The sequence below is a fragment of the Bos javanicus genome, chromosome 4 (assembly GCF_032452875.1).
Source record: "Bos javanicus breed banteng chromosome 4, ARS-OSU_banteng_1.0, whole genome shotgun sequence".
Lineage (NCBI taxonomy): Eukaryota > Metazoa > Chordata > Mammalia > Artiodactyla > Bovidae > Bos > Bos javanicus.
In genome coordinates, this window is record NC_083871.1 from 94,601,650 (window position 1) to 94,625,909 (window position 24,260).

The 24,260-nt window shown below is 43.4% G+C and overlaps 1 protein-coding gene across 3 annotated transcripts in view; it reads left to right on the forward strand.

The window, feature by feature from the left end:
* Positions 1–277: 277 nt before the first annotated feature.
* The window catches only part of LOC133246416 (carboxypeptidase A4-like), a 71,928-nt gene continuing 47,945 nt past the window's right edge, over positions 278–24,260 (forward strand). For 2 of the 3 annotated variants that reach the window (XM_061414712.1, XM_061414713.1), the window contains exons 1-4: positions 278–1,101; positions 3,591–3,685; positions 16,627–16,779; positions 19,849–20,948. In XM_061414712.1, coding sequence (XP_061270696.1) covers positions 20,812–20,948 — 137 coding nt within the window. In that variant the 5' untranslated portion in view covers positions 278–1,101; positions 3,591–3,685; positions 16,627–16,779; positions 19,849–20,811. The remainder of the gene's footprint in view (positions 1,102–3,590; positions 3,686–16,626; positions 16,780–19,848; positions 20,949–24,260) is intronic. The other variant, XM_061414714.1, reaches the window with a different exon arrangement.

The following is a 24,260-nucleotide window of genomic DNA, read 5'->3' on the forward strand; positions in this document are numbered from 1 at the left end:
AACTCTGACCTTGCTACCCACAACCCATCCAAGAGCTGTGCTTAATGGCTGCCATTGATGATAGAATCCAGGGACACCTTGATACTCTGCTTTACAGCCACCGTGGAGTCTCCCAACATGCCAAATGCTCCTAGACTGATAGCAGCCAAGTCTTGTGCCATCTCTCCTGTTTTGTTGGTATGAAGAAAGCCCCCTTCATCTGGATCACCTGGACAGTGCTGCACTTGCCTCTGTGACACAGAACTTTTCTTGGGGGGAGGGGGCGGCACGGGATCTGCACTGATTTGCGAGGTAGGTTGGGGGAGGGGATGAGAAGATAGGGGGTTGAGGCTTAAGGGGAGTGCTGAGAGAGCAGGAAAGAGCCAGGGAGGAGATATGTGGAAAGAAATGATTCCCCAAACCTGCAATTCTAAAATACAAAGAATTCTGAAAACACTTTTTCCCCCCAAATTTATTTGGTGGCACACCCTGACCTGACCTAAACTCATTTAGGGGCAAAAACCTGACCTGAACTGACTTACCACTCATTTGTTTCACTGCCAGAAATATTAACGTGTTTGAGTATGAAGCACTGCCACATGTGTTAAATACACCTTCCTACTTTTCTAAAACTGCACCCCCGTCCTCAAATTGTTAATTTGAAACCTAAGGGTTTTCAGAGTAGGAACTGTGGACCAGTACAGAGACTGAGAGAGAAAAAGAACGGAGTGTTGGAAACACGATGTGCTCTCTTCTCGGCCCGTCCTCACAAACTGATGTCTGTGTCCTGCGGAGAGCAAATGTTGGCAACAGCTGCAGCGGCCGCTTCATGCTGATCCCTATTCAGACAGGCCCAGACATGTCTCAGTCCCAGCAATGCACACAGCTTGGGTGCCCCAGCTGCACAGACTTGCAATCAGCCCTGCAAACAGGAGCTGAAGTAGCTGGTGGCAGACGTGCCTCTGAGGCAGGCACCCCGCCGCCCTGGCTTGACCCAGCCTTGCTGCGTTTTGTAGCGGTGGTTTGGTTTAGTTGCTAAGTCGTGTGGGACTCTTGGGACCCCATGGACTGTAGCCCGCCGGGCTCCTCTGTCCATGGAATTCTCCAGGCAAGAATACTGCGGTGGGTTGCCAGCGCACACCTCTAAATCCACTCATTTTTTTTTTTGGTGGTGGTGTGTGTGGAGCGGGGGGAGGTGGGAGGAGAATGTGTGTGTACCATTTCCATTATGTGCTCTTCTGCTAGTGAGGGCAAAAGGCTTTGTGGCTGGCTAAGTTCACCTCGAGCTGGGCTGAGGCAAACCATAGGCCGAGCAGTACTATCTTGCTTGAAGCACGAAACTGGAAATAGCCGGCTCTGCTGCGGCAAAATGGCTTCCCCTTTCCCATCCACTGCGGATGCCCGGTGACTCATCGTCGCTTAGCTTCGATTCCAGCGTCCCCAGCCCCACAGCATCTGCCGTGCTGCCCTCTCCATTCCCGCAGGCAGGGACTGGAAATGGAGGAGAGAGAAAAGTCACTTTATGATTATTCATTTGCAAATATCTATTTCTGCATCTTAAAACATTTCGGATTTCCCAAGAAGTGGATAACCTCGGTTGCTGAGCACCTTAGTCTAGGGAGCAAACTGAACACTGGCTATTCTTTAAAAAAACCGGCCCATGAACACGCTTCAAGGTACACAGGTGCAGCGCTGATTTTTTTTTCCTCTCGATGCTTCTAGAATCTTGTTCCTTCCAGGCGAGCTGTCAGTCCCAGCTTCGCCTGCAGAGCTGTTTTTCTCCTCCGCCGCCACCCCAACCCCCAACCGGTCCTTGCTGGTTTTGAGTATTCACCTCCTTACTACCCCCGCCCCCCTCGCTTTTCTTTCTCTTAACTGCGCAAGCTGACGCAGGTCTGCAGGAGTGAATTAATGCTCTCCTCTTGATAGATTTGCTCTCAGGGAAACAAGGGCGTATGCGCCAATAGGAACAGAGGAAGGGGGAGGTGGCGTGGGCCCCAGGGTGAGGAGAGCTGGGAAGGTGGTGTGGGTCCCCGTGTGAGCGGGGGATGCGTGAGGTAGTGCGGAGCCCCAGGGTTAGGGAGGATGGGGGAAGGAATTCTGTAATTAATCAAGGTAGCAGTTCTGTACCTTGGGGTGTTTTGTGTGTGTGTGTGTGTGTTTTGGTTCCTTTTTTTCCCCTTTCAACCAGGAGTTTAAGAAAGAAGAAAGAAAAGCTCCAAGTACTTGCCCGAGCCGCATTTAAAACCAAAAGAGTTCTTCCCGTGATGCGGGACGACGGGCAACTAAACGGCAAAGGCAACTGCCCCAAAACGGAGGCATTTTTTAGGTGCGAGCCAGAAAAGGTTATGGTTTTACTCCAACCTGTAAGCGCTGGCAAGTCTCAGTGCAGATAATTTTAAGCTTTTTCACCTTGCCTTTAAAAAGTGAAAATTATTTCCTAGAAAGAGTTCGTTAAGAAAAAAAAAAAAAAAAATGTCACAACTCCCTGCTAAATTTGGAAACGTTATGGCTGAGAACCAACGGACTCACTGGGACAGATGGATATCTCCAGAGCGGTTCTCAGAAAGCAGGCCTCGGAGGAGTGCTTTGCCTACTCTATGACACCGTGACACATTTGCTCATATTTACTACCTTCTTTTCTTTCTATTTTCTTTTCCCGGTTTCTCCTACAATGGGATCAGGAAACCGCAGATTCTCTTGCCCTCTTGAACTTTCCTGGCCTTTCTTTCTCCCGGATGGTTCCTTGGTTCATGCTTGAAAATATTATTTGTTTCCCGAAGTTTCCCTTTTTTTTTTGCATTTGAACCCTTTAGAGGAAAAAGCGCAAAACATTTCCAACTAAAACTCCCAAAGCGGGTGAAAAGTTATTTTTAGCAAGGATTTGCATTTCTCATTTACCTTATCTGTGATGTTTAGAACGCTGCACGAAGACAGAAGTTGATGGTGCAAAAATAATCTTTTCCTCCCCATTTACTGATCCAATTGGCAAAGCCACAGTTCCAAATAAAACTGAGGCACTTAGATCATAAAATTTAAACTCTGGAAAGCACCTCCGGAGCTTACCATCCTGGTTTTATGAAGGACTCGAAAGCATTTTTATTACAAAAATAATACAATCATTGCAAAAAATGTAGAATAGAGAAAAAATGAAAAACATCCCTATTTTACTAATTCTACAATTATGGGATTGTTAACCATTAACATTTTGTTGTATATCTATTTCTTCCTCTCTTTTCCAGACCCCCTTTTTCTCCTGTATTTGTATGTTGTATATATACATACACATGAGCTAGCCTTTTACAAATGGCACTTACTATTTGATAATCTATTTTTAAAAATTTAAAACATATGATAAACATATTTTCATGTCATCACGTTTCCCACAATGATTTTTTACAAACATCAAAGGAAGTTCCTCTTGTTAGCCAGAATTTAAGTTTACATTAAAGGAAGGGGACCCAAAAAAAAAAACCCACGTTAAATGAAAAGTTAATCTACAGCACCACTGTCTACACCTCCTTCTTCTCAACCACATCAAGTACAGGAAGAGGAACAGACAAGGGTTCTGCGGCAGTGAAGCCATTCCCATTTCCACGCTCCTTTTGCAGCTCAGCACGGGAGGGAGGACATACACGGGATCCAAGCCTGGATCCAAGCCCGCCAGTGAGTTACACAAGCTACTGTGCTGTGGACTGCAAATAAGGTAATTTTGCCCCCTATCCCTCGATTATTATGTCTTTCTGGGGTCAGGGCCCGCCTAACGTCAAAGCAATATCTGTGGTCCTAACAGCTAACACTGTCATCCCAACCTCTTCTCTTGTCATAAGGCAGGAAATAGACCTATTCACACCTAATTTGATATTGCCCCACCCAGCACCCTAGCATGCACCCCAGTCTTCCTCTGGCCTGCTGGCCACCGTGTGCTCTGTGAAAAGAGATTAAGGGGGTGGGTCAGATTTCAGCCTAAGAACAGACTAGAGAAAATTGCTTTGCTGCCTGGAGTTCAGAGGGCTGTGGCACAGTGTACTAGAAATGTATATAATCACAAAAGGAGCTCAGATAGAAAATGTAAATAGGAGCTAGAAGAGTTTACTTTGACCTGCAGATCCGAAGTGGAACTTGTTAAGGGTTTTCGGGTTGTTCTGAAAATTTTCCAAATCTGATTTAAAGTTAGGGTGTAGTGATACCTCTCTTCCACATGTTCATTGATATTGGAGTCCGGACACCGTGCTGGGTGTGACCTACTCTGGTATTTCTTAAGTAATTCAAAAATGACATGCTATAAATCAGAATGTTAATTCATGAGCAAAGGAAATCAATCCACATCAGATCATTCAAGCATGTGCAACCACGTGCATACCGGCTGATATATTTTCCCCTTCAATTAAAATTCGGTTACCTTTAGGGTATTATGAAATGGATATTTAACAGTTGAATAATAATGCCTTAGGATGGCTGAGCACAGGAAATGAATAAATTTTAATCCAGCAGAAACTTCAACTCTACTGCAATTGATCACAAGTAGAAATGTAATTCCCCAAATGGAATTTAACCGGTTCTCTGGATCTTTAGAAAAGTCTGCATATTTTAGTAATCTGATGTTGGTTGTGAGTACTTTGGGAAAGCTATAGTCTGTGTGGTGATTAAGGAAACTAGGAAACTAAAAAAATTTCTTTGGTTCACAGATCCCTATAAGCTGCATACACCATTCCCCAGCATTGCAAAATGTCTCACCAAAATTAATTGGAAGAATTCTGCTTTTAAGAGAGAATGGATAAGTGATACCTGATTTTTATTTAATATAAGTAAATTATTCTGACTGGAAGGAGAAGTATCGACTTCGGCACATTAACTGGAGATGGGCTGTAGTCCTGGAAGACTCTAATTGACCTTTAGTGATAGTTCATGTTTGGAAAAAACACATTGCCTTAATAGTCTCTTCTCTGTTCCCTGGTGAAAGGGGAGTATGAGATTGACATATATGTTGTTGTCTCTACTCAGATTGCCTCTGATTAGGGAAATGATCCATTCATCACTTTGATTGGGTATGATGGATATCTTCCTGTTTCGGGTCACCAACCCCAATGGCTATGTGTTCTCTCAAAGTAAGCTTGACTTTTTCTCTTCAACAAGAATCTAAGGAGATGTGTAGGAACTTCAAAACAAAATAAAAGTAATCTTTCTATTTCTGATTTACCCTAAACAGAATGCCTTATCTCTTAGATGTGGCCAGAATTGAGGCATATAGTGATATTTATAATCATTTCTTTTCCCAGCACATGATATCTTTCCGTATTGCCTGAATCAGAGCCCATTTCAGCTGTTAGGCTGGGCTATTAGAGTTCAGTGTTCACTGTGAGTCACCTAGGAGATTTGTTCCAATTGTCTCTGCTTTTTTGTGGTAAGATTGATAGAAAAGAGGAGGCGGATGTTACCTGCTGACAATTAGATTGCTGTAAGGATTTACGTAGGCAGTACAATGCATCTGGCATTTTACTTAAAACCTGTAGAAATCCTCTGTAATATCACAAAAAGGAGTTTTGTAGTTTTTCTTATAAAATCTCATTGTAGAACACCATTATGGCAACTGTGACCCACGTATATTAAAAATGAATCAGAGCTTCAGGTTTATTTTTGGAGAGAGCCAACTATCATAGTGTTTTTCAATGCGTGTTCAAAAGGAACTTGTACAAATACTAGTACTCATCTCATGAGAATAAAGGCTTCCACAATCAAGTTTGAGAAGTACAGTCCCCAGTATCCCTCATTGGCACTTCATTAAAAACTTTAAAGCATTAAAAAAAAAAACACCTTTAGGAGTTCTGAAGTAAATTAGCCAATTTAACCCTATATTTTCCCAAAATGTTCGACCACAAAACCCTTGTTCTCTCCCCACTTTTTTTTTTTTTAATTTTTGTTTTCTGTTGCTCTTGTTTTTTGTTACTGTATTGTTAACATTTGGCCGGACTATAGTTCTGCGGAACATGGTTAGAGGCAGGTATTCATTTGAGGAGATGGAGAGATTATTTACTTCTTGCATCGGTGAGACAGCCATGGCTGAGAAGCTCCAAGCAGAACCCTGTGTGAAGACTACTGGTCTCTCTGTGGGCAAGGGAGGGCATGAGTGCAGTTCCAAAGGGGCCTTCCAGGGAGGAAACGAGAGCAATAAACAGAATTCTAAAGGAACTTTCTCATCAGACTGAACAGTCATCTTTTTTTTTTTTTTTTCTGTATTGTCCTTCCATTGGATTTTAAAGAATTGTACGTAGGGGAAGACCCAGTCGAAGGTATCTGGAAACCTCAGTGTTGGTGCTGATTCAAACCAGAACTGAGACTCGGGTTTGGAGGTTGAGCAGAGCACAGGAGCTTGCCCCCGGGGATAGTCAGATGTTGTCTGGCCAGCTAGCTATTTGCATGGCTCTGCATTGCTGTCAGCTTGCTTAGCCCATTCAGGATTGCAGCTATTTAAAAATCTATCTGAAAAAAAAAAAAAATCCACTTCACTAAGTTCCGTTCACAGGCTCACAGTGCTGTCACTGAGTTTGAGGAGCATTTAATATAGTTTTGTCTCACATCTTGGTTTTCACATAAGCTGTATCCCAGCTCAGCTTCTGAGCTTCTAGAGCAAAGACTTTGTATGCTGGCAGGAAGGCTCAGGCAGCCCTGAACCAACCACTAGAGGGGGTTGGGATCTAAAAGAGGAGACGCACTACATCATCTATGGATGCTTCGAGAAGGAAAACTAAAATGAAGTACAAATCAAAATAGATTCAAAGAGAAAATACTCACTTCCTGCTCTGCCTTTGTTGACTTGTAGCTCTGATTTTTGAGAGTTTAATGCCGAAAGGCTGGTTGAGGGGGGGCTTCTTTTTGCTTTCAGGCACCAGTTAAAACCCCTTATGTTTCTCTAATCAGTTAAGCTGAGCTTGGTTTTTCCTCATTAGATGTAATAGTGCAGTTAGAAATAGTGTTCCTAATACCTGACACAGTGTCTGGCACATAGAAAGCAATCAATAAATACTTGTAAGACACATTGAATTAATGAGAATCATTGAACCAAGAAAGGATACCCTAAGGAGCTGTGACAGGATATGGACGAGTGGCAACTTCATTCATTACTTTTACCAATTTTTTCTTTTCTTTTTTTTTTTTAGTGTCGGAAAGAAAAATATCAAAGCATCAGATCCAAAATGTTGAACAATGTCTAGCAATTCAAAGTCAGACTTTTTCCTGGGATGTTGTTCTTATTAAATATTCTCACAATGAGATGATAGGTTGCATGTATACTTTGTCCATATTGTTTAGAGACCCTGGGGAGTCCCAGCCTCTACCTGTCCCCTCAGAGTTTCTCTAGCCTTGGCCAGGCCACAGTGGGCCCACTTCAGTGGTCATAAGTAACTCCCGTAGCTGAGGAAATGAGGCCGAAGGTAGCCTTGTTGTCGATGGTGGCTGTGATTTCCTTACCACAGAAAGGGTTTCAGAGGTTCTTTGCATGTGTGGGTTTGTGACTTAGAAGTACAGATGCATAGAATCTTCTACTCTTGGGCTCTAAGAATTGGAAGAAATCCCAGAAAATGAGCTTGCTCAACCCCCACCCGATGCAGGAATTCCATCTATAATGTTAAATCTAGCTTTTCTTCCAACAACTCCCACAGAGGGGAGATGATTTAACTTGCTCTTTCTGCCATATAGAGGAACCATGTTTTTAAAGAGGAGAGATGTGTCCAGACTCTCCTAAGTTAGGTTTTCTGACTATGCCTTTAGGTAGTATCTCAATTTAATACCATGACAGTCTTGCTCTGATTTCCAGAGGAGGAACTGAGTGATACATGGTAACTGCCTCCATACACTGTCCTCTTAAAGCTCACTGTTCTCACTTGGCTTCTTCCACATCCTGTGAGAACCTGGAGCCAGCAACAATTCTTGGCTCCGACTCATACCATGGACCCAGTGCCAACTCTGAAGTTGAAGTGAAATCCATAGTGGACTTCATCAAGAGTCATGGGAAAGTCAAGGGCTTCATTACCTTCCACAGCTATTCACAGCTGCTGATGTTCCCCTTTGAATATTTATGTGCCAAGTCACATAACTTCGATGAGCTGTTAAGTTTCTGAAACTTCATTTCAGCTTGGAAACAAACATCCATGGTGTGGACAGGTTAAGTTTCAGTCATAAAGATAGGTATTGAGATCTGGGTGGACTAGTGACAGGTTACAAAGGTGAATGAGACATAATATGTCCAACCTTGGAGAAGACTGACTCAGGCAAAGATTTAAAACGCTGGTTACGGACTTCCTGAATTAAGTTTCCTTAGAAACAGGATTCATGAAATTATTATTGCCTTAATGTAGATGAGCAGGAACCTGATTTGACTATAAATTCCCAGGATGCATTTTCTGTTGCTTAGGAAATAACCACTTGGGTTTGGACCTGAGAGTCTTGGATCTATAGTCAGTTTCCCTATGCTCCCAACTTTGCCTCATACCTTGCTGGTGTCTTAGGCTCTGTCACCCATCATCATGCTGTACTGGTGTATGTTGGGCATAAAACACTTCTCTAAGGTATCACTTGATACCCTCCAACATCTTTCCCATTTCAGAAATGAGCAAACTGGTGGCAGCCTTAAGTCAGATGGTGATGTTTCAGGGGGCTGTTTATAATTGAGAAAGTGCTATCCCTAGCGGAAGAGAAGGTGCAAATATTTCCTATTTGGCTTTTAAGATTGGTTTTTGAAGCCCATATATTAGAGAGAAGCTCTGAGATGGGACCTTTTGGTCCGTTTCAGGTAGATTGTTGTCAGCAGCTAGCAGAAATGGAATGCTGCTGCTGCTGCTGCTAAGTCACTTCAGTCGTGTCCGACTCTGTGCGACCCCATAGACAACAGCCCACCAGGCTCCCCCGTCCCTGGGATTCTCCAGGCAAGAACACTGGAGTGGGTTGCCATTTCCTTCTCCAATGCATGAAAGTGAAAAGTAAAAGTGAAGTTGCTCAGTCGTGTCCGACTCTTAGTGACACCATGGACTGCAGCCCACAAGGCTCCTCAGTCCATGGGATTTTCCAGGCAAGAATACTGGAGTGGGTTGCCATTGCCTTCTGCGAGAAATGGAATAGATTATTCCAATTCAGGTGTATCTTTTATCTCATAGTTGTATTTCAGTTCTGTTATGCAATTTTCAGGGTTTGATGGTGAATGTTACCACTTAACATTGAATCAGGGCAAAAAGAATGTCAGGGTTGAAAGACAAAGGTACTTTTAGTAGCTCTGTGCATGTGCTAAGTCACTTCAGTCATGTCCATCTCTTTGTGACCCTATGGACTGTAACGAGCCAGGCTCCTCTGTCCATGGGATTCTCCAGGCAAGAATACTGGAGTGGGTTGCCATGCCCTCCTTCAAGGGATCTTCCTGACTCAACTCAGGGATAGAACCCGAGTTTTTTATGTCTCCTGCCTTGGCAGGTGGATTCTTTACAACTAGAGTCACGTGGGAAGCCCTTTAGTAACTCTGCTTAGTCCCTTCAGTAGTGTCCAACTCTGTGCAACCCCATAGATGGCAGCCCACCAGGCTCCGCTGTCCCTGGGATTCTCCAGGCAAGAACACTGGAGTGGGTTGCCATTTCCTTCTCCAATGCATGAAAGTGAAAAGTAAAAGTGAAGTGGCTCAGTCGTGTCCGACTCTTAGCGACCCAATGGACTGCAGCCTACCAGGCTCCTCCGTCCATGGGATTTGCCAGGCAAGAGTACTGGAGTGGGCTGCCATTGCCTTCTCCTTAGTAACTCTAGATAACCTTAAATTATCCAAATCTGGTGTTTTCATCTCTACAAAATAGTCCTCCAGCCTATAATTGGATCACTCCCTGTCTCTAAGGCAGCCTATTCCATGTTGGGAAGATTAGATTGTTTGAATTCTGTCTCATAGTGAGCTCAAACCCTCTGCTTATGTTTTTCATGTACCAGCCTTGGTTTACCGTCTTGCTCCAGAGAGCAAGCTTATTTCCCGCTGAGAGACAAATTCATTAATTACTTAAAGATTAATAAACTGCTTCTGCTAGGTTTTTCCTTATCCTAACTAAGTACCCCGGTCCCTTCAAGCTCCCAGAATATGGTTCTAACTCCCCTCACCCTTCTGGTTGCTATCTCACGAATGTGCTTTGCTTTGTCTGTATTCTTCAAGGGCAGCTCCCAGAAGTGAATGTAGAACTTGTGTATGTTAACAAGCACAGAGCAGAGCATGACCATAAGTGCCCTCATCCAGCTTATGCAGTTGAGGGTCATATTCATTTTTTGGCAGTAGTGTCATACCATTGACTCATGCTGGGCTCATTGACAGCTGAAACCCCCAGGCTCTCTGAGGATTCCACCCAGCCAGGTTTCCCCCATCTGGTAATTGTACAGTTGTTTTCCTGAATCCAAGTTCAAGACCTTGAATTATCCCTAGAAGGGACAGTAAAGCCTCCATCGGCCAAAATTGGAACCCTCAAATAATGGAAAATACTTTGTTGAGCTTTACTTCTTGGAAAAAGAGACAATCATAGGGAAATAATCCAATGGGAGGATCACCAATTTAATGGACATAAACTTGGGCAAACTCTGAGATGGTGAGGGACAGGGAAGCCTGGCATGCTGCAGTTCATGGGTTTGCAGAGAGTCAGACAAGACTTGGCAACTGAACACCAACAACAGGGATTGAGTTAAAAAGAAAAAAAAACTCCAACTTCCAGGGTACATCCTTGGGTCAGTACACATTCTCTTTAGTCCCTTACTCCCACTCTGTTTCCTCCCATACTCCTGAATGAGGAAAGCTGGTGGCAAAATAATGACCCTGGTGTATTTATTGCAAACACCTGGATGATCAAATAAACAATGAGGTCTATTGCATTTTCAGAGCCAAAAGAAGTGAACTTGTGCTCACTTCCCAGTGAAAAAGATTGAAACAAAAACAATGTTATGCTTAATTAACCAGAGTCCAGTTCATCAGACTGTCCCTTTTACATTCTGCTATTGGGCTTCTGTTTTTCCAAGAAACAAGCACTATTCATCCACCTTTTTCCTGGTTCCCTCACTCTAGAATGATGTGCCCCAATAGAAAGATGTGCCCCAAAGGCAGCGCAAACTATGGCAAGCCTGCACAGCTCCAAATACAAAGTGGGACCTATGTCCTCAGTCAAATGTAGATATCTAATGTGTCTTTGCCTACTAAGCCAGCAGGCACCATGTAATTTAGGGTAAAAGCCTTTAAATGCACTGATATGAAAGACCTTAAAAGTACATGAAACCCAGCCTTACCCAGTATTCTTCATTGAGGCTAGATCTCTTCCAGGAGATAGTTACTGTGTATTTAGAGCAAAGTTATGTGTTTCCTGCTAGTTACCCTGTATTTAGAGCAAAGTTCTGTGTTTCCTGCTGGTTACCCTGATCAATGCAAAGAAATAGAGGAAAACAATAGAATGCGAAAGACTAGAGATATCTTCAAGAAAATTAGAGATACCAAGGGAACATGTTATACAAAGATGGGCTCAATAAAGGACAGAAATGATATGGACCTAACAGAAGCAGAAGATATTAAGAAGTGGCAAGAATACACAGAAGAACTGTACAAAAAAGATCTTCATGACCCAGATAATCACGATGGTGTGATCACTCACCTAGAGCCAGACATCCTAGAATGTGAAGTCAAGTGGGCCTTAGAAAGCATCACTACGAACAAAGCTAGTGGAGGTGATGAAATTCCAGTTGAGCTAGTTCAAATCCTAAAAGATGATGCTGTGAAAGTGCTGCACTCAATATGCCAGCAAATTTGAAAAACTCAGCAGTGGCCACAGGACTGGAAAAGGTCAGTTTTCATTCCAATCCCAAAGAAAGGCAATGCCAAAGAATGCTCAAACTGCCGCACAATTGCACTCATCTCACATGCTAGGAAAGTAATGCTCAAAATTCTCCAAGCCAGGCTTCAGCAATACACGAACCATGAACTTCCTGATGTTCAAGCTGGTTTTAGAAAAGGCAGAGGAACCAGAGATCAAATTGCCAACATCTGCTGGATCATCGAAAAAGCAAGAGAGTTCCAGAAAAACATCTATTTCTGCTTTATTGACTATGCCAAAGCCTTTGACTGTGTGGATCACAATAAACTGTGGAAAATTCTGAAAGAGATGGGAATACCAGACCACCTGACCTGCCTCTTGAGAAACCTGTATGCAGGTCAGGAAGCAACAGTTAGAACTGGACGTGGAACAACAGACTGGTTCCAAATAGGAAAAGGAGTACAGTAAGACTGTATATTGTCACCTTGCTTATTTAACTTATATGCAGAGTACATCATGAGAAACTCTGGGCTGGAAGAAGCACAAGCTGGAATCAAGATTACCAGGAGAAATATCAATAACCTCAGATATGCAGATGACACCACCCTTACGGCAGAAAGTGAAGAACTAAGGAGCCTCATGATGAAAGTGAAAGTGGAGAGTGAAAAAGTGGGCTTAAAGCTCAACATTCAGAAAACTAAGATCATGGCATCTGGTCCCATCACTTCATGGCAAATAGATGGGGAAACAGTGGAAACAGTGGCTGACTTTATTTTTCTGGGCTCCAAAATCACTGTAGATGGTGATTGAAGCCATGAAATTAAAAGACGCTTACTCCTTGGAAGGAAGTTATGACCATCTTAGCATATTGAAAAGCAGAGACATTAATTTGCCAACAGAAGTTCGTCTAGTTAAGACTATGGGTTTTTCCAGTGGTCATGTGTGGATGTGAGATTTGGACTATAAAGAAAGCTGAGCACAGAAGAATTGATGCTTTTGAACTGTGGTGTTGAAGAAGACTCTTGAGAGTCCCTTGGACTGCAAGGAGATCCAACCAGTCCATCCTAAAGATCAGTCCTGGGTGTTAATTGAAAGGACTGATGTTGAAGCTGAAACTCCAATACTTTGGCCACCTGATGCAAAGGGCAGACTCATTTGAAAAGAGCCTGATGCTGGGAAAGATTGAGGGCAGGAGGAGAAGGGATGAGAGGATGAGATGGTTGGATGGCATCACTGACTCAATGGACATGGGTTTGGGTGGACTCCGGGAGTTGGTGATGGACGGGGAGGCCTGGCGTGCTGCGGTTCATGGGGTCACAAAGAGTCAGACGTGACTGAGCGACTGAACTAAACTGAACTGACCCTGTATTTAGAGCAAAGTTCTGGGTTTCCTGCTAGTTACCTGAATTTAGAGCAAAGTTCTGGGTTTCCTGCTAGTTACTCTGTATTTAGAGAAAAGTTCTGTGTTTCCTGCTGTGTTTGTCGTGATTCTTATGGCTCACTCTCATTATTTGGGATCTTCTTGCCTGAAAATGGGTATTTATCAAAACTTGGTCCTAAATGATTACTTTTTATTAATTACACATGTCTTGGCTAAAAGAGGCTCACACCCTAAATAAACCCATGGACTGTGTAGGGACGGAATGCATGCAGCTCTTTAAGAGCACACAGAGGTTTCAGTGGAAAAACTCTGTTGCAGCCATTTGTCCATGAAGAGTTAGGGGAAACAGAGGAGGACAAGTCAGGAATAATAGCAGTGGCAGGAACAGAGCTTGGGAGCTTGCTGTTAGACTTTCTGAGGCCAGTGAGGATGGAAGGGAAACATTTAGAGGGTAAAATCAAAAGGCTTTTTTCATTTATTAGGAGTGGAGAGTTTCCCACTGATGGTCACTGAATGGTGCCATTAACTGAGGGAGATAGCCAGGAAGGTGAAGGAGGGATGGATTACTGAGATTGAGATAATGGTGGTGTTTTTCAGGTGGTGATGTCCTGTAAGCGTTGGGCTATGTGGCTCTGGGATTCTGCAGAGAGACTTAGAGGTAGTTGACATAGATAGGGTAGTTGGAACAGGAAAATAAGGAGACCATTTGAAGTAGGAAAAGCCCTGGGTGGAGGATGGGAAGGAGATGTTAGGCAGTGGAAGGGGTTTGCAATGAAGGAGGGCAACAGGGGGCTTCCCTGATAGCTCGGTAGGTAAAGAATCTGCCTGCGATGCAGGAGACATGGGTTTGATCCCTGGGTTCGGAAGATACCCTGGAGAAGGAAATGGCAACCCAGTCCAGAACTGAAAAAGCTGGCGTAAAACTCAGCATTCAGAAAACTAAGATCATGGCATCCGGTCCCATCAGTTCAGTTCAGTCGCTCAGTCGTGTCTGACTCTTTGTGACCCCATGAATCACAGGATGCCAAGCCTCCCTGTCCATCACCAACTCCCAGAGTTCACTCAAACTCACGTCCATCGAGTCAGTGATGCCATCCAGCCATCTCATCCTCTGTCGTCTCCTTCTCCTCCTGCCCCCAATCCCTCCCAGCATCAAAGTCTTTTCCAATGAGTCCACTCTTCACATGAGGTGGCCAGAGTACTGGAGTTTCAGCTTTAGCATCATTCCCTCCAAAGAACACCCAGGGCTGATCTCCTTTAGAATGGACTGGTTGGATCTCCTTGCAGTCCAAGGGACTCTCAGGAGTCTTCTCCAACACCACAGTTCAAAAGCATCAGTTCTTCGGCGCTCAGCTTTCTGCACAGTCCAACTCACATCCATACATGACCACTGGAAAAACCATAGCCTTGACTAGACAGAGCTCTGTTGGCAAAGTAATGTCTCTGCTTTTCAATATGCTATCTAGGTTGGTCATAACTTTTCTTCCAAGGAGTAAGCATCTTTTAATTTCATGGCTGCAGTCACCACCTGGTCCCATCACTTCATGTCAAATAGATAGGGAAACAATGGAAACAATGACAGACTTTATTTTCTTGGGCCCCAAAATCACTGCAGATGGTGACTGCAGCCATGAAATTAAAAGTTGTTTGCTCCTTAGAAGAAAGGAGTTCCCTGGTGGCTCAGACGGTAAAGCGTCTGTCTACAATGCCGGAGACTTGGGTTCAGTCCCTGGGTTGGGAAGATCCCCTGGAGAAGGAAATGGCAATCCACTCCAGTACTATTGCCTGGAAAATCCCATGGACAGAGGAGCCTGGTAGGCTACAGTCCACGGGGTCACAAAGAGTCAGACACGACTGAGCGACTTCACTTTCACTTTCACTTTCCTTAGAAGAAAAGCTATGACCAACCTAGAGAGCATATTAAAAAGCAGAGACGCTACTTTGCCAACAAAAGTTCATCTAGTCTAAGCTATGGTTTTTCCTGTAGTCATGTATGGATGTGAGAGTTGGACCATAAAGAAAGCTGAGCACCGAAGAATTGATGCTTTTTTTAAAAAATATAAATTTATTTATTTTAATTGGAGGTTAATTACTTTACAATATTGTATTGGTTTTGTCATACATCAACATGAATCTGCCACAGGTTTACATGTGTTCCCCATCCTGAACCCTCCTCTCTCCACCCTCCCCGTACCATCCCTCTGGGTTGTCCCGGTGCACCAGCCCCAAGCATCCAGTATCATGCATTGAACCTGGACTGGCGATTCGTTTCATATATGATATTATACATGTTTCAATGCCATTCTCCCAAATCATCCCACCCTCTCCCTCCCCAACAGAGTCCAAAAGACTGTTCTATACATCTGTGTCTCTTTTGCTGTCTCGCATACAGGGTTACTGTTACCAGCTTTCTAAATTCCATATATATGTGTTAGTATATTGTATTAGTGTTTTTCTTTCTGGCTTACTTCACTCCGTATAATAGGCTCCAGTTTCATCCACCTCATTAGAACTGATTCAAATGTATTCTTTTTAATGGCTGACTAATACTCCATTGTGTATATGTACCACAACTTTCTTATCCATTCATCTGCTGATGGACATCTAGGTTGCTTCCATGTCCTGGCTATTATAAACAGTGCTGCGATGAACATTGGGGTACATGTGTCTCTTTCAATTCTGGTTTCCTTGGTGTGTATGCCCAGCAGTGGGATAGAATTGATGCTTTTGAACCGTGGTGTTGGAGAAGACTCTTGAGAGTCCCTTGGACTGCAAGGAGATCAAACCAGTCAATCCTAAAGGAAATCAATCCTGAATATTCATTGGAAGGACTGATGCTGAGCCTGAAACTCCAAAACTTTGGCCACCTGATGTGAAGAACTGACTCATTGGAAAAGACCCTGATGCTGGGAAAGGTTGAGGGCAGGAGGAGAAGGGGACAGCAGAGGATGAAATGGTTGGATGACATCACCAACTTGATGGACATGAGTTTGAGCAAGCTCTGGAAGTTGGTGATGGACAGGGAAGCCTGGTGTGCTACATTCCATGGGGTTGCAAAGAGTCAGACATGACTGAGTGAATTGAAGTGAATTAGCTTCCTGATGGAGCTAATCCAGATACCTCTGATCCGTAATATGGTCCCTTGGTGGAATCTTGGTCATTTGTTGATGATTATAATCACAACTGATATTTATTGAATGCCTATTCTATGTACATGATCTCAGCTCCTTTACTTAATCTTTCTGAGATTTCCTCAGAGGAAATCAGTTTTCCTCATCTGTAAAATGGGGATAATACTAATGTCTACCTTGTGACATGGTAAGGATTAAACAAACCAATTTAGCATAATGTTTAACACATTTAATAAGCACTCAACAAGTGGTAGACTCATAACCATTATATTATCCTATTTAATTCTCACTGCCCTGCGAAATAAGTTGTATTACTATACTTTTTTGACAGAAGAAGCATTTGGAACTCAGATTGAGTGATTGCCTTAGATCACTTACGATAATCAGCTGATGACGCAGAATCAGGATTGAATCTGAAGCCAGGGTTTGGTGCACTGTGGAGCTCTTAGTGGGATTATCTGTGTCATGTGGCCACATGAAAGGGGTAAGTAATTTTGGTACCCAGGAAGATAGGTCAAATAAGCAACTATTTGGTAATTGTTAATAACCAGGTGCTACTACACCTTCTGTGGGTGAAGGCAAAGACTCAAGAAATAAGAGTTCATAGTGTTAATTCCCAGTATTAACCACTAGTTCTACTTTCCCCTGGTATAACCTGTCTGGTCTTCACCTTTGCCCAGCCTCATTCTTAGGGACTAGGTGACTTCCTCCATCTCTTCCCCAGCCATCTCCTGTTTGACCTCTACCAGCCCTCCATGGAAGGGGCCTCAGCATTGGCCCATTGCTCAGCCTTTCTGAGTCACGATTGCCAGAAGTCTTTGTAGGCTATTGCTTCCTTCCTTTATCATATGTCACATACCAGTGTCCACATATTACACAGGTGCATATTCTTGATTTTACCCACGCATATAGGTGCTGGGCACGTTATTTTATATCAGAACAAAGCCTGTTCAGTCCTTATACTGAAAGTCCCCTAAGGGTAGGGGCCAAATGTCTTCCTCTATTTTTTTTTTAATGTTTTATTTTGTTTTTGGTAATACCATGCAGCTTATGGAATTTTAGTTTCCTGACCAGGGATTGAACCTGCACTCTAGGCAGTGAAAACATAGTCCTGACCACTGAACTGCCAGGGAATTCCGTCTCTTCCTTTGTGATTCCTCCTTTCCCACCGGAGGAAAAAATATTCGTACCTAGAACCCAACGAAAGAAGGAAGTGGCGCAGCCTCCCTAAGATGTAGAAGATGCCAATGAGGAGAGCAGGCAGGATTTCAAATGGGTGGGTAAAGCCAGAAGCTCCTAAGAATACCAAAGGAAGGCTAAGTATAGTCTCTATTTGAATAACACCTTTTTTTCTTTTCAAATTAATCTTGTTTTTTTTTCATAAGCATGGCCCTCTATAAGTTATCCCTGTTCTCAAGGTTCATGCACATAGGGGCTGGACTTATTTTTGATAATGAAGGAATTTCATATAAAGGTTGCATAGCTGTGAGAGGCCAGTGGGAATAGTATAACCAGAATTTATTCTCATTTACTCTTCAGACCAAGCCAGTGGAGAAAGTACTGACTGGTCCTATGACTCTGGCATCAAATACTCACTTGCCTTTGAACTGAAAGACAGGCAGGTTGATATGGCTTCCTCTTGCCAGCCAATCAGATCTTTAGTTCAGTTAGTCAATTCAGTCACTCAGTCGTGTTCAAATCTTTGCAACCCATGGACTGCAGCATCCCAGGCTTCCCTGTCCATCACAAATTCCTGGAGCTTGCTCAAACTCATGTCCATCGAGTCAGTGATGCCATCCAATCATATCATCGTTTGTCATCCCCTTCTCCTCCTGCCGTCAATCTTTCCCAGCTTCAGGATCTTTTCCAGTGAGTCAGTTCTTCACATCAGGTGGTCAAAGTATGGCTCCTCTGTCCATGGGATTCTCTAGGCAAGAATACTGGAGTGGATTGCCATGCTGTTCTCCAGGGATCTTCTCTTATCTCCTGCAATGGCAGGCAGGTTCTTTACCACTGTTCCACCTGGGAAGCCCAATCAGATCTTAGCCACAAGCAAAAGAGACCTGGCTTGGCTTGAAGACAATCATGGAGCCTGTGTGAGACCGCCCTCATTAGGACTCTGGGGACTAAATACCATTAAAACCTCTCTGATTGGAAGTAGAATTGGGTTATGATTATTCCTTTTTCTAATCCTGATATAGGAACATTATATCATTGATTTATGTTGCCCTGAAACACAGCAAACTGATATTTTAAAAACCTTTATCTTTTAAAATCCCATTTAAAGCAAATGCTACCAACATCCTTTAAAAATTAAAAGAATTTGTGGTGAAATATACATATCATAAAATGATTTTAACCATTTTGAGTGTGCAGCTCATGTGCATTCACAGTGTTGTACAATAATCACCATCATAGATCTCCAGAAATTTTCCATCATCCCAAACTGAAACTCTGAACCCATTAAGCAACAACTTCCTGTTTTTTTTTTCTCCAGCCTGTGGTAATTCTATTCTATTTCTGTCTTTATGAATTTACCTATTCTAGGTACCACGTATAAATGGAATCATATGGTACTTGTCCTCTCATGACTGGCTTATTTCACTTAGCATAATGTTTTTGAGATTCACCCATGTTGTGGTATGTGTCAGCTCCTTCATCTTAATAGAGTAACATTTTAGAGCTAGAAAGAGACTTCTGAGTTTATTAATTCAATAAATACTAGTTAAGCAACTAGACTGTGCCGAGTATCCTGCTAGGTGCTGCATACTCTGGGTCCATTGTTGACTTTCGCATTTCTGTTTCTGATACACTGCATGATAAAAGCTAGTGATGGCAAACCAATGACATTCCTCCCTCCAGGCTGCTCCATCAACCTGAGTCTCCGATTCCATATCATTTCTTTTTAGACATTGACTTCCTTTAGAGATTTGGATTTTCTTCATGTTAATGGCTTTCCTTGGGAGATACAGGTGGGAAGTGAATTTCACCTTGCCTGGAATTCTGAGTGCTTGATTACTTAGTTCAGATTTCTTACAGATTAAGGTCTCAGCTTCTCAGGCTGAACTCTATCTTGGTGAAGTAGAGCCCAGCTTTTTTGACAGGTCAAGGTGGGCCTAGGCGTTCATTTTCAGTGTTGGAAGGACAAAAGAGCCTCAATAGAGGCTCCCCAGCTCCACAACTCCTGACCACCTCTTCTTGACCAGACCATAGACAGACTTCCCTGAGCTCTCTTTTCTACTAGCTTTATCATTGGACCCTAAGTCAGTCTTAGCAAAGAATACTGATAAGTCATCCCTCAGTCCTTGATATCTGATTAGGTTCCTTATTCTCTACCATTGATGTCTAAATCTGTAGCCTGCCTTTTGCACAAATCCTGTTAGGCCAGTTAAGCAAAAATTCTCCCTATACTTTATGTCTCCTCTTAGCAATTTTCCATCCACTGACCTCCTTGCTCTGCTATATTTAATAGATTTGAAGTTGAACACAGTTAATCTGTCCTGTTGCATGACCTCTATTGCAATAACCCTTTTTTTTTTTTTTTCCTTTTTAGCCACACTGCACAACACGTGGGATCTTAGTTCCCCAACCAGGGCTCTAACCTGTGCGCCTTGTGTTGGAAGCATGGAGTCTTAACCACTGGACCACCAGGGAAGTCTTGTTGCAATAATCTTGAATGAAGTCTCTCTTACAGTTGTAACAAATGTCAGAATAACATTTCTTTAGCACTCCCAACCGTGACCCTTGGTTGAATCCACTCCCCTTGAGAAAATACAGAAAGAATGTGGATGGGGGACAGTAGAATGGGGGAGGCTTGTGCGATCTGGGGCACCTTGGGCGGATTGAAAGGCTCCAGAGTCCTTAAGAAGTGGTGGAGATCATGAGTGTCTTCCACTTATTCTTCTGTGACTTGGTAGAAAGGACACCAGACTCGGAACCTAGTAAATGTAAGAAAGTCTTATTAATAATGCTATTAAGCCTTATCTTTTTAGATTCCAAGGAAAACTGATAATTTATTAAGACTAACACATTTCTCCTATACCGTGTACCTCATATATTTTTGCCTTTTTAGTGGAGTCAGAAAAATTAAGTGTTAGATTCAAAACAGAAGCCACAAACTTTCCATCATGATCTACTCTCACCAGAGAAGGGCTTGTCAAGTGTGTGAAATGTGTGATCTTGGAGTTGACTTGGGGTTTCTTTGACAGTCTTTATTTTTATTCTAGAGCTAACACAATTTCAGGTTTATAATCTGGCCTCTTCTGTCAGTGTAAGTTCTATCCAGCCCTGTGGGACTTCCCTATTTACTCAAAAAACAATCCTTAAAACCAAGTGTTAAGCAATACAGAACCCTTATCACAGACTTTTCCAGCCTGAGGAGCAGATTTCTGACTTTGTAGGTCAAGAGGCTTGGCCTTTATCACTCAAAAGGAATGCAAGAGGCATCAAAGACCCACCTGATGTACTGTCAAGAGTTGCAAGGGTGCTTAGGAATCATATTAACATTTTTGAGGACATGAGTCTGCCTCAGACTCCTTATAAATACAGCTTGACTCAACCACTCTATGACTGGCATCCTTGGAACATGAAGTGGATACTGTTCTTTGGGGCCCTTATTGGGTCTGGCATCTGTGACCGAGAAACATTTTCTGGGTAAGTTCCTTTTGGACTTATTACTTAGTTCAGAGATACAGGCACCAAATAGATTTGGACATGAATGGCTGATTGTACCTCAGGTGGTATGGTGCTGAGAGGGAAGACCTGGATTCCTGTCCCAGCTCTGCTCTTGTATCTTGGACCAATTACTTCTTTCTCAGGCTCAGTTTTAGCTGTCGTGTCAAAACTAGGTGGTCTTTGGTCCCTCCCCAGCCCCATAATTCCCGCCAGTTCTTTCTTCCAGGTTCTTATTCCTAAGGTCAGTTTTAGGCATCTCCTACTTTCTTACTCCTGTGTGAACTACTAGGACTTACCAGTTGTTTCTAATTTCTGCTATGTTTTGTTGTTGTTTATTCGCTGAGTTGTGTCTAACTTTTACAACCCTATGAACTGTAGCTCACCAGGCTCCTCTGTCTGTGGGATTTCCCAGGCAAGAGTACTGGAGTGGGTTGCTATTTCCTTCTCCAGGGATCTTTCTGACCTAGGGATTGAACACGAGGCTCCTACATTGGCAGGTGGATTCTTTACCGCTGAACCACCAGGGAAGCCCAGTTTATGCCATACTTAGAGGAAAACCTGGGTCACAGGCTTCTTGGCTTCACCTTCCTGTTAACGGTTAAGTTTGGCAGACCCTTCTTGGTAGCATCTAGCATATGGAGATTTGATGGGTCTTGCTTAGCCTTAGCTGTGAAAGGCAACAGTACACCTGTTCATTCTGTATGTGCGCGTGCACAGGCACATGTGCTCCACGTGGAATGCCTTTTGGTTTACAAAGGAGAGGACATTGGGAGGTAGGAGAGATGAAAGGATGCTGTGGTACCCTACTGGAAGATTGAATTCTAATAACTCATTACTGCATAATGCTTTGCCATTTGCAAAGAGCTGTCACGTACATTATCTTTTGGATCACACAATTCTGCCAGGCAGGGGTGTTATTTTCCTCAATTTAAACATGAAAAAAATTCAGCCTTAGAAAGATTAAGAAACCTGCCCAAGGCTACTCAGCTGGTAAGCAGGGGAGTTGGAACTCTGAATGCAAAACCCAAGTGCAGTCCATGGGGTCACAAAAAGTCAGACATGACTGAGCAACTGAACAACAATCTCCAGAAAGAATCCTATATCTAACTGATTTGTCTATATCTGTTAGTTAACTCTCCATTATACTATCTGGCTAAAGGGACTTTGAGATTGTTTATTGAAGTAATTACTCATGTGTGATTGAGTAATTTTTATGGTGATGACTTCCGTTCACACCTGGTCTCTACTGCCAAATAGCTCAGAGCGCTTAGGCATAACAGGTGGTAAGGGAAGGAGATTTCTCCACAGGCAGCTCAGCAGTAAGTGTGTAATAACTACATTTGCTGCTATGTGGGCTGACGCATAAAGCTCTCAGGCTCCTGCTGCATCTATTCACGTGGCTGAAAAAAAAACTTTTATTTCTCAAGATACAGATTTCTCATATAATGCAGTGGACACCTGGGTTGATACTGCTTGGCTGGGCTCTGGAGTGCTTACCATAGGAGCCTACACAGAAAGTGCTGTGTGCCTGAGCAAATTGCAGACAGTTTTAATCAATAGTGTCATCAGTTCAGTTCAGTTCAGTCGCTCAGTCGTGTCTGACTCTTTGCGACCCCATGAACCCCAGCACGCCAGTCCTCCCTGTCCATCACCAACTCCCAGAGTTCACTCAAACTCATGTCCATCGAGTCAGTGATGCCATCTAGCCATCTCATCCTCTGTCATCCCCTTTTCCTCCTGCCCCTAATCCCTTCCAGCATCAGAGTCTTTTCCAGTGAGTCAACTCTTCACATGAGGTGGCCAAAGTACTGGAGTTTCAGCTTTAGCATCATTCCTTCCAAAGAAATCCCAGGGCTGATCTCCTTTAGAATGGACTGGTTGGATCTCCTTGCAGTCCAAGGGACTCTCAAGAGTCTTCTCCAACACCACAGTTCAAAAGCATCAATTCTTCGTTACTCAGCTTTCTTCACAGTCCAACTCTCACACCCATACATGAGCACTGGAAAAACCATAGCCTTAACTAGACGGACCTTTGTTGACAAAGTAATGTCTCTGTTTTTGAATATGCTATCTAGGTTGGTCGTAACTTTCCTTCCAAGGAGTAAGCTTCTTTTCATTTCATGGCTGCAGTCACCATCTGCAGTGATTTTGGAGCCCCCCAAAATAAAGTCTGACACCGTTTCCACTGTTTTCCCATCTATTTCCCATGAAGTGATGGGACCAGATGCCATGATCTTTGTTTTCTGAATGTTGAGCTTTAAGCCACCTTTTCCCTCTCCTCTTTCACTTTCATCAAGAGGCTTTTGAGTTCCTCTTCACTTTCTGCCATAAGGGTGGTATTATCTGCATATCTGAGGTTATCGATTTTCTCCCAGCAATCTTGATTCCAGATTGTGCTTCTTCCAGCCCAGTGTTTCTCATGATGTACTACTCTGCATATAAGTTAAACAAGCAGGGTGACAGTATACAGCCTTAACGTACTCCTTTTCCTGTTTGGAACCAGTCTGTTGTTCCATGTCCAGTTCTAACTGTCGCCTCCTGACCTGCATATAGGTTTCTCAAATCTTTCTCGCCTTATAGTAGGGAAACCAGCAAAGGTGGAGGAATTCTTCCTGAGGTCCATAAACATAGCCTAGACACCCAACTTGGTGAACATCTAGAGCCAGGGGAAGTTGATTTCTGAGCATTCGAGTGATTGGATAGCCGGGAAGCAGGTTGGGTTGTAGGGGCAACAGTGCCAATGGAGATGGAGGCGATGGTTTCATCCCCCCACCAGCCCCAGTCTCTGCTCCTTCCACCTAACTCACCCACCTCCCCAGTCTCTCTCATTCTGCTGGTGTCTTCTCTCCTGGGCTCCACTCATCTTAAGGATAGGATGGTGGCCAGGATGCCTAAAGGTGTACAGCAGGCAGAGAACAGGAAATAGTTGCAGAACTTGTAGCATTGGCAGTAACTGGTAGGCATTTAAGAGTTCCATGAAATCATCTCAGATGTGGTGGCTTCTAAGACTGGCTGGGGATGCAAGTAAGAAAGGCGCAAAGAACGTGCTGCTTGGCCACCCACATGGTGAAAGGGGGAGGGATAGAAGCTCAGAACCAAGGTGACTACTGACTGTCCAGCACATGGGATGAGTGTGAAAATGCTGAGAGTGGATCACTGACCATTGTGTTGGCAGCAGCTGCCAGTCCGGGTATTGGAGAGCACCAGAGTTAAGAAGAGCTGTAGGAACACTTACCTGTGTGGAGTAGGAAGGGTAAACATGGCAACCTGCAAACCCCAGCATGTCCCCTT